The 11,545-nt window shown below is 36.1% G+C and overlaps 1 protein-coding gene across 1 annotated transcript in view; it reads left to right on the top strand.

The window, feature by feature from the left end:
* The first annotated feature begins 402 nt into the window (after positions 1-402).
* The window catches only part of LOC306879715 (regulating synaptic membrane exocytosis protein 4-like), a 32,001-nt gene continuing 20,858 nt past the window's right edge, over positions 403-11,545 (top strand). The window contains exon 1 of the mRNA XM_079432859.1: positions 403-1,070. Within this exon, the coding sequence (XP_079288985.1) occupies positions 974-1,070 (97 nt within the window). The 5' untranslated portion in view covers positions 403-973. The remainder of the gene's footprint in view (positions 1,071-11,545) is intronic.

The following is an 11,545-nucleotide window of genomic DNA, read 5'->3' as shown; positions in this document are numbered from 1 at the left end:
AATTAATATGAATATTCCCAACATTATTGATTTGATAGGTCTTAATATATAGCCAGCTGTTGCAGTTTCTGGTGAATGTGTGTGATTTACTTTTAAAACAATCAGGTTTGATTGGACAGAGAGAGGCAAAAACATACTGCAATCAAACCTTGTCTGAAATCTATCAGCTTCCCAATGTTTCAAGATTCCCACTTCACCGTGTTAGCGGAGCGAGAGCGAGACGGTCAATGTCTGTGAAGGATGAAAGATATTCACAGCTATTGTGGCTGTAGACGGTGGCCACACCCATATCCTGACATCCGGTCTGTGATTGGCCAGTATCCTGAATCCCAGCAACAGCTCTCGGGTGTCTCCTCCCACTTTTTTTCTCCACAAAGAGCTCAGCGCTGAATGAAGTGAATCAGCCTCAGACTGCTAGAATAGTAAGAACCTTTTCTCCCCGTCTCTCTCTCTCTCTATCTCGCTCTCTCTCCGTCTGTCTCTACAATCCCATCTCTCCTTCTCTCTCTCCATTTCTCCTCTTCTCTCTCTCACACACACAGACAAACGGCAGTATACACTATCCGTCCATCCGTCCATCCACTGCACAGCCCGGTGAGGGATCAGCTAGACAGGGAAATGCAACAGATCATGTTCTCTGAAGCAGATCCAGCACAGCTCTGAGACATCAGCCTCTGAGATGAGACTCCATCCATCCTAATTCTCTGTCCTCAAGACCTGCCAAACAAAATAAGGACTTTAGAGACACCAAAAACTCTGGACATCACATCTGGACAGGATTCTTGAAGCCAAACCAGGTCCACAGGGACTTACGAGGGTGCTTTGACGTTTGTTTTTCTATCTTGTACCGGGCTGGCGAAGGGGCCGGTGAAAGTTAGCCAAGACGCCGCGTGCCGTACTCCGCGTGAAGAATGCCCAGGCGCGCCTGCCCAAGCCGGCGGACACGGCGCCGGCACCTACGCCGGGCCTTTACATGGAGCGCTCGCAGAGTCGCATCAGCTTGTCCGCGTCCTTTGAGGCCCTGGCCATCTACTTCCCCTGCATGAACTCCTTCGATGAGGACGATGGCGGTGAGTGGACGTATATGTGTGTCCGAGGTTGTGGGTTTGCTGACAAACCTTGACACCTGGAAGTTAGAGTAGAAGTAAGGCTTAGGGTTGAGATTTTGAGGTTTGAGATGTGGCTTTGTGGGTCAAGATCTGGGCTGGAAGGTTATGGGTTCGAATCCCACAAGACATATGTGAGTTTTCACCAATGTGTCCTCAAATGGATAGTTCGAAAACATAACAATGGCATTTTTGGATGAATTTGTGCAATGTGATTTGTACAGAAACATACAAGCTGTGTCTCATTTCATAGGCTGCGCCCTCCAGAGGTTGCCTGTCGGCCACATACAAAGATGAAATATGTATCATTCAACTGTTATTTATTGTGAGGCCCAAATTATTGTAATTTCTTTCTTACTTTGGAATTTAATGGTTACTTTTCCGAAATGAGGCAGCTTTAATGACATATGGTCTATAAGTGTGACCTGCAGAGGGTGCAGGCTTTGAAAAGAGATGCAGCAACAGTCTTTAGGAAAAAAGTAAGCGTGAATGTCCATCCCCAAACATAACCGTCAGTGGGGTGTAGGCAGATCTTATGAAAACATACAAATTAGCCACCAGTTTGCCAAAATGGAAAATAGTTACAAATTGCCATGAGATTCGATAGTTGACCCCAAAATGCAAATGCCGTCATCATTTCCGCACCCTTGTGTCATTTCAAACCTGTATGACTTAAAATAAGCTATTTTTAATGAATGTTGCTACAAAATCAAAGCCAATAGGACTCACTGGGCTCATTGACTTTCATTGTATTAACAAATGAGTTTTTTTTGTGTGAAGAAAGAAAGTCATACAGGTTTGAAATGACATCATTTACAAGTTGAGTAAATGATGATGGAAATTGGCATTTTAGATGAACTATCTCTTTAAGCAAGACACTTCAGGGAATACGCAAGTTTGCTTTCATTCAGATATCATAGATAATAATGGTTATCCTGTGGGCTTGGGGCTCATTTGGGTTATTATTGCAGCATTTAATTGGTGCAAAATGATGCACAGTTCCTTTCCCAGTCTTGGGGTTTTTGCAAGCCCTCAAACTCTTGGTGCCACTGGCGTAGTTTGGATGTAAAGCCATGTCATACTGTTCATTTTGATATGCAATAAAGAAAATGGTGCTCTTTCTCACTTGAAATCCATATCTGCAATCTGAAATGGTAAAACAATTGATCTTTATGATGAATACGTGCATATGCGCACACAAAACGCTTCCTTCAGCCGGCATTCTAATCAGACAGGCGTTTTTATTAATGAAGGCATTTAATCACAGCGTTGACACTCAAATGCTAATATAGCTGTGATTTTCTCCAGGTACGGCTGTGGCTCATTTCAAACAACGTCTGATTGCAGGTTAATGTCTGTCTCAAATCCATAAGCAGACATCATGGCGTTAATTTAGCGCTCATTAGAAATATTCCAACTGCTCTGTGCGCTACTTGCTGAGTGTTTTTGAGCTGCAATTTTGCATAATTTCCCAAGTGCTTTTAGTCAAGGCATGCTATAAATCTCTCTCTCTCTCTCTGTCCCTGTGTGCTCTCTTCCTTTCTTGATCACCCTCGTTTCCTTTTTTTCCTGTCCACTCACCCAAAAAACCTTTTACACAGCCACATCTATCCGAGACATCCACACACCCACCCATGCTCACACATACTCTCTCTCTACCCGTGGCCTGATTACAGACTTCTCTGCAGGAGAGAGACTATTGAAAGGAAAAGATTGTGCCTAGCTGGTGATCATCTTCATTCAACATGTGTGCATCACACACAAACACACACTCATAACCAAAACGATGCACACTTATAGCACTCTCTGGCTTAGCTCAAAGTAACATGCACTGCTCCTCATACGCATCTTCAATTTTCACTTTACTCTTTAGTCTATATTTCAAATATTTGCATGATTATTAAGATTAAGAATGTGGGCATGCATCAAATTATACGCTGTACTGTAAAGGCCTGTGGTGCTGTGTTGTGCTTGAATTTATAGCGTACACTATTGGTTTTTAGACTTATAGGCCATTTATAGGTTATTTAACTAATCAGCTCACCGCATCTTCTTTTTATGCTGATACATACTTGCATAAATCAACTTAATCAATGCAAATCGCACTAATGAATATGCTAATTACTGGAACACAAACTAACACATTGCAAGTGCTTTAGTTTAACACCTATCGCTGACTGTCAGATGACTGCAAATGCATTGGTGATTTAATAGCAAATAATACTCAGAACAGTAATATATTGTGCAAATTACAGTTTTGATATTTGGCATAATATTTGGGATGGTTTGCAGCCATTTAAACCTGTTGTTTATGAACATTATGAACGTTTTCTACAAAAGAAGGGGAAAATGCTGAACAAACGCAGTACTAAATGAACATGCCAGTGATTTCGTAATAACACCCATTACTCACTGCTCAAACCCCGGGACATTTCTGACCACAAATATAGAAGCGAAATTATCTTGTGAAAAAAAATGAACTCCCGCATGATATTAATGCTTTTCGGACGGATCCATTAATCAGAAGAACGAAGGGAGTTAATGATGTCTTTGTCAGTCTATTTCAGAAGAGAAGTGCTGAATGTGAAGGTCCTTTGGTTGTTGTTATATGCACATCTTAAGTCACCTGCAACTGATCTTCTATTTTATTAGAAATGCATGCGTGATATTGTAATACTTAAACATTATGATGCTCAAAATGCTCATTCTGAAACAGATGTATGAAACTGAAGCTATCCGAGAGGCGACTGCAGCAGTCTGCAGGCTAATAGATCTGTTAAATAATGAGTCATTAATGACTACAATTCACTTTCTAACAAGACAGCTGTGTTCTCATCTTTGTTCAAACATGATCTATCCAGACTAACACATGTCCTAACCAGGCGCAACACAACACAAATATTTTTTGATCTTAGTGAAAGTGAAAATGTGATATGAAATGTATTATACTTTTTTTTTTTTGTATTATTTTGTATTTAATTTAGTTAATTTAAAAAGACAATACAATATTACATTTTGAGCTATTACATATTTAAGCTCTCTAGGCTTTCTTGTATTTAAATTGTAGAATGTTGTAGTATTCTATCTTTTTGTAATTCTCTTCAATGTTAATAAAATAATAGGCCACTATTAAATGCAGTTCAATACAAAAGTCAAAAAGTGACAAATGGTTACCCTACAGTTTCTGGATTTCATGTTGTCATTTAACAGTATTTCCGCTTTCATTGAGGTCAGAAAAACTTACTGGAAACTTGTTGCATGCCATCTGGTTAGAAAATGGCGTCAAAATTCACTCGTCTTAAAGAAATTATATAGAAAATCTGCAGAGGCAAATAAAGATTTTTAGCTATGTTTTTTAATGCACTGAAAAGTTAAATCTAAGTTAACTTGTTTTATTCAAGTCAACTCCATCTAAATACATTAATATATACCAACATATCAAATTTTATGGGTTAAATCAGTCAGGAATAGCTATGAAATCCAACAGGCTATCATGTTTTAAAGTGTGGAAAACACAAAATAAAAGCTAAACAGACACATATTCCGGGCTTTCCCAAGTTAAAATACAAATACCAGTGCTGTGTGATCACAGAAATAATTGAGAAACGACTTGATCCGGCACGTTTATTTTGCATCTAATATTTTTGATTAGTGTCCTCTGCAAGCTTTAACAACTGAGTCAAAGTTTCTCTGTTCAGGCTGCTTTTTCCTTCATTCTGTGTTAAGATTTAATCTAACAGCCACACAAGGAAGTTCAACACCTATATAACACGCTCGCTCCCCATGCAGCCACGTTGACACGAAGGGCCCGAAGCCTTTGCGACACACATCAGACCCAACGTTGCCTCCCACCTCTTGTCTTGGCGCATTCAGACTTCATCTTTCATATCCTGTTTGCTGTTAGCGCTGTTTGATGCAATGTGTACTAAGAATCCCAAAGCACAACATGTCTCGGCTCCCCCCTCCACTGGTGCAGGAACAAATCTCTACCGAAGAAAAGCGAACGCTCTGAAGTCTCGAGGCTTATTAACCCTCCTACACTGACAGGTCCTGCATTGATGCTGCTGCTCAAAATAACTCGCAAACAAACACACGCACGGCATCAGTGAGCTGTCATATGGCAGCAGGCACACATTCTGTGTTGCATAAGAGCATGGTGAATCAAGGACAGAGGAAAAGGTAGAAGGAGGTCAGGATGATTGATACTCGTAGCATCCGTCTCCACAGTGCGTCTGTGCGAGTGCATGTGTGTCTGTGTGCATGAGATTTAATGCTGACACTGATTATCAGTGTTTATGGCTTCGGTTTTTAAAACGCTGCTGAGGAATGATACGTTATGATATTTATATTTTATAATTAGGGTCAGGCTGCAAAAAAAAAAAGTTCTGAAGAATCTTTGTGTCGCCTTCAACACGTTCACCCTTTTATAAAAAAAATACGTTGCACTTAATTAGCAGGGTAATACAATTTTAAGATATATTGGGAATCAACATAGTGATATATAAAATATAAAATCACAAAATTACAATGAGGTATTAAGATTTCACATTCAGAGAATTATTTTTTTTTATAATTTTTGTGACAGATATGGCTATAATATCAAGGTAATACTTAGAAATGTTAAAAAGCAGACAACACAGAGTCTTGATTTCAGTTTTGATTGTAAGTTGATTGCATGAAACAAACTGTGACACACTGGTCAGACACCAACAACAACAACAAAAAAAGAAAATGTAATTGTTGGTGTCTGAACGTGAAATTTTCCACAGCAAAAATTTTAACAATTTTGGTATACCATGCAATTAATACAATTAAAATATTTAATCAAGTGACAGCCCTGATTTTTCATTGAATTTCTTGTTTAAAGAACAAAATATGACTCCTTTGGGAAATCTCTACAAAAGCATAAACTTTAGAAACAAAGAATCAGTGATAAATTGACTATGAGTTTGATTCAGAGCTTTGTTATAAAACAAAAATAAAAATGAGCTAAAAACCGTATGATAGAAAAAAGGTTATATGGGCATTTTGGAGTTTACAAATTCACAATTTAACTCAAAAACTTTTTGAAGTGTTATTTCAAGCAAAGCATTGCTAAATCTGTGCCTTAAATTTGATATACTTCTTTTATTTAACATGAAATACTAACTTCAAGAATGACTTACACACATTTGCACTATGCATTTTAAGCCAAAACTAAAAATGACACAGTTTGTTACTAGCATTGCAGTTATTTTCTGACTATTTTCCAAAAGGCTTGCGTTGAACCGTGAAAATCTCAGAGACTTGTGATAGAACTGTTTTTTTATTTTTTTAATTCATGCAGTAAGCAACAACCTATAGCCAAGCACTCGAAACCAGCCTGAACACCTTAGCATCAGGGTGGTTAGTTTGGCAAGATAGGATAGGAGAAAATGTTCTTATTTCTTATTTTTTTGCACAAATATATCATCAGGCTCAAGCGGGACTCAAATAGATCTGGTTATGAAGTCATATCATAAAAGACAATCTGAAGTGGCATCACTCTATCAAATGTTACGTTCTTTTGAAAATGTCACAAAACCATTTTTTATTGTAGAGATTGCATATCTGTTTCCATTGCACAAGTTCAATTATTTAGAAAATGTCAGTGTGATAAGTGTGCGGTGGTGGAGCCGCTGTGTGTCTGTGTACTGATCCTGAATCGATGGCTGCTGAAGTACTGTTCGATTCCCAGCCATCAGGCACAGGTGAGAAAGCAATCTGTCGGTTTTTTTCCCAAGTGGAAGAGAGAAAAAGTCAGCCAGGGTGAGAAATCTATCACATGATGCCAATGTGAAGACAACAGTCTGTCCAATCAGATAATGAAATTTCCAGTTTCACACTGATGCATAGTCTGACTCATCATATAATCATGAATGTTTCCTGTTAGAAGCATCTCTAAAATATACAATTATTTGTTCTAATACTGAACCCACATGTTCAGTAACACTTTATATAATGCTATATAAAATTACTTTTAATGCATTAATTATGCCCTGTAATGCACCTTATATAATGCATTGTATGATCTCATGAATATTTGTAACCACAGTTATAACAATACTTAACTATTATTTGATACATCTTTTGAAAGTATAATGCATATACAACCAATTTCAGATGAATCTGCAAATATTATCATGCATTTTAACTTTGGTAACAATTGTGCATTATTATTAATACCTTTATAATGCATTAGGCATTAAAGGTTTAATGTAATGTCTTACCAAGTATTTTTATAAACAATTAGAAATATTATAAACAGCATAGAATCGGACGCCATTACAAACATATCTAAAACAGGGCCCTACATATTTTGTAAAAATTATTTTATTTAAGAAAATAATACAAGAAAATACTATTTCACACTTCAAAATGTTATGTTTAATTAAATGTGTTACTTGCCGTTCCTCTGTAATTGTTTGTGAAATTTACTAACTATTTCTGAGTAAAAAAAAAAAATCACTTTTTTTTTTTTTTAGTGAGGTTTATGCTTAAAGGTAAAGTGTATTATTTCTGCATCACCACTACAAATAAATCTGCAAATGCAGGCCAAATGCACATGCACTTCATTCTCTGAAAACACAATAAATAGTAGTAGTAGTAGTAGCCCTTTATTGTCACTAGTCACAAGTACCAGCGAAATTAGCCATCAACCTGTCCATACATACACAACATACATACAATATGACAAGGGGGTAGACAGGACAGGAAGACAGGGTAATTGAAATAAATGATGCATTTTCAGGTAAATGTATTGAATTTTAAGGACGTAAAAAGGGCAGACAAAAAGATACTGACCAAGAATAGTGATTTTATCGCAATGTAAAAGTTTTTTTTTTTTTTTTTTATGTTCCTTGTGCCTCAGATTAATGCGCACACAAGCCTGGCAAACGCAGCACTGATTGATCTCTCTTTTCTGTCCCAGCGTGACCTCTGGTAGTGTAGTGTGCAGGTGCATTTGGTCTGCACCCTTTGTGTTGGCATATGCAGTCGGAAAGCACAGCGATACAGTGACGCGCAGGAGCAAGAACAGATGGTTGTGCACAAATGCTCAGATTTACCTGCTGTCATGTCCTTTACTACAGTCTGGAAGTGAAAATGACATCCTGCACTTTTATTTTGATCATCAATAATCATGGTTGTAAAAAACCGGTCCAGGCCACATTTCACTCCAAAATAAAAAGTAAAAAATATGAGAAACAATGAAGCCTACAAACATGTGCACGCACGCACAAAAGTGTAGAAACCTTTTTCTATTTTTTGTAATAGAAAGTGTAATACAAAGTGTTTTTATTTTGCATTATGACATTATTTTCTTAAAATTGTAACTATTATTCTGAATAATACATATAAATTGAATTTCATTATTGTAATATAATATTTTGAGGCCTAATTTCCTTTATGCAGAATATAACCAAATGTTTTTAAAGGTATTTTTAAATATAATATAATATAATGTAATACAAATATAAATAAAACTTCATTATTTTATTTTTTATTTTAAGTTGAAATAGTTTTCAATTTCGAAGTAGAAAGACTGAAATAGGATTTTCTTCTAAAACATACTTCCATAATCTTTTTTATTGACAACATCGAAAAAATTTTTTTTACATTGCATTAAGATTTTATTTTTGTATTGTGATATTATTTTAAACTATTCTGTATAATAAATGTAATTAGAATCGTATTACTGTAAAACTTTATCTTAATAACTTAAACATAATTTTTAAAATATAACATAAAAAATAAATTATAGGTTTTATTTTTAAGTTTGAAATTACGTTTTTTTTCTTTTAAGTTTAGGGTGAAATATGATCCGATTCTTGACAGTTTTTTGTGAGATTCACCATCATTCATCAGTGGAACAAAATAATCACATTACCCACTAGCAGTGAGTACATCCAATAACTTTGAACTTCATAACTAATTTATTCACTTAGAAGTGTAGTTAAATTGAAGAGTCAATATAATATTACAATGACAATTATATCTGCATAATGATGGAATAATGAAGTAACAGGTGTGCACTATAATACTAATCACCCATTGAAACAAATGAAGACCATAATTGAAAATCCTAACCAAACATGCATTTGTTTTTAATATGCTGCTTGGCAGAAGCGTTCAGCGAGCACATCGGTTTAAGTAGCAGTTGACTTGTGTAGTAAATCACAGCGTGGTTCGTCTGTTTCATAGCATTTATATAAGCCACTCAGAGCAGATCTGCAGAAAGAGACTGTTTGAAGTTTCACACAATGTCGACGCTCACTCGCTCAATTACTGCCGCCTACACGTTATGACTGAAGTATCTCAAACAGCATCCGGTGGCCCACATTTTTGAATGGACACATTGTTCTGAAAGGAAATTTATTCAGAGCTGTGACTTAGTGGTAGACATGCAGGAAATACGAGTTCGAGTCCAGCTTGTGTGTTACTTTCTGATCTTGTTTACCTCTCGTGTCTACTATCATATCATATTTAAAGTATTTTACTGTCATGATTGTTTTATATATTGTTCTGCCAAATAATCCATACTAAAGCAGTGCAACAATGACAAAAAACACGCCAGAAAAAAAAAAATGCCAAACATGCAACAGATACTAATAAAACCCATTTAAAATGTTATATTTTACACAATTTTTTTTTATTTTTTTTTAAAGAAATTAATACTTTTATTTAGCAAGGACACAGGTTGATCAGAAGTGACATTATTTCTATTTCAAATAAATGCTGTTTTGAACTATTTATCAAATAATCCTGAAAAAGTATCACAAAAAAAAATTAGGCAGCATATCTGTTTTACATTGATAAGGGGGGAAGGGGAGGGGAAGTGACATACTGCCAAGTAGGTGACCCATACTCAGAATTCGTGCTCTGCATTTAACCCATCCAACGTGCACACACACAGCAGTGAACACACACACACCGTGAACACACACCCGGAGCAGTGGGCAGCCATTTATGCTGCGGCGCCCGGGGAGCAGTTGGGGGTTCGGTGCCTTGCTCAAGGGCACCTCAGTCGTGGTATTGAGGGTGGAGAGAGCACTGTACATTCACTCCCCCCACCTACAATCCCTGCCGGCCCGAGACTCGAACCTGCAACCTTTGGATTACGAGTCCGACTCTCTAACCATTAGGCCACGACTTCCCCATAATATATATATATATATATATTTTGAGCATGAAATCAACATATTAGAATGAATTCTGAAGGATCATTTGACACTGAAGACTGGATTAATGATGTTGAAAATGTAGCTTTTCATCTGGAATAAATTACATTTTAAAATAGATTACAATAGTAAACAGTTATTTTAAACGCTAATAATATTTCACATTATTAATGTGTTTACTGTATATAATTTGATCAAATAAATAGTGAACATAAAATCAAAATTGACATTTTCCATTTATGGTCTTGCAAATGATTTTTCAGTGCACAATATTATAAGGAAAAAATGGTTTGTAATTGACTGGAAAAGGATATGTCTTATTTAAGGCAGAGTGATTGCATATTACAGTTTAAAACTAATATATTACTACGAGGGGGGAAAAAAACCTGATTTCAGGCAAAGAGTTCCTTATCCTGAGAGTTTCATTTTAGTAATGGATGGTATGGTATATGCACTCTTATCTCTTAATGATATTCATACATCACCAGAAGCCTTTACATATTTTAATAAATAAAGATGGAAGTTTCTGAGGCAGTCTACACTTAATGAAGTAATCTCTGGCTGAACTTTATTGTGGACAGTGTTTCCATTTACACAAAATTATCAGTTCACTGTTAATCAAATAAGGAAAATATATAAATGATTTTAATATAGATATATTTAAATGATTACTTAAATTACAAGGCACAAGACAAATGTTTTAATCTAAAATCTGCTGTGAAAAGACTCTTGTCTCTGGTCTGCAGCTACTGAAGCTCTAGTATGAAAAATCAAACTCATAAAACCCCAGAAATATCTCAGGTATATTAATATAACTCTCATATATTTGCTTCTGATACATGACCTTCTGAGGTCATTTTCCCCCCTTGCATCCATTTATAGCTCAGATCAAAGCTCTGTTCTTTGTCTCCTGACTCCTGAAGCTCACTTCTCATATTTAGCCTGTACGCAAAACATCGGAGCTGAATTAGGGCAGTATATGCAAATATAAATATTTGGCACAAATTTTGGCTGAGAAGGACGCATCTGTGTATGATAAGATCCTCCACTGTGATTAAACAGATGGGCTCTCATCTAACAACCAGCACATGTTAAATACTTCTGTATTTGGGGTTTATAAAAGGATTTGAACACATTCAGATGGAGTTGACAGGGAACTGAGCATCAAAAAATAAGCCTTACATCTTCAGGTTATTATAAAATGAAATAACATAACATATTTAGAAGAAATGTTATTTTATT

Source organism: Barbus barbus (assembly GCF_936440315.1).
Source record: "Barbus barbus genome assembly, chromosome: 13".
Taxonomy (NCBI): domain Eukaryota; kingdom Metazoa; phylum Chordata; class Actinopteri; order Cypriniformes; family Cyprinidae; genus Barbus; species Barbus barbus.
Note: the sequence above shows the minus strand (reverse complement) of the source record. Positions and strands in the feature narration are given on the sequence as shown.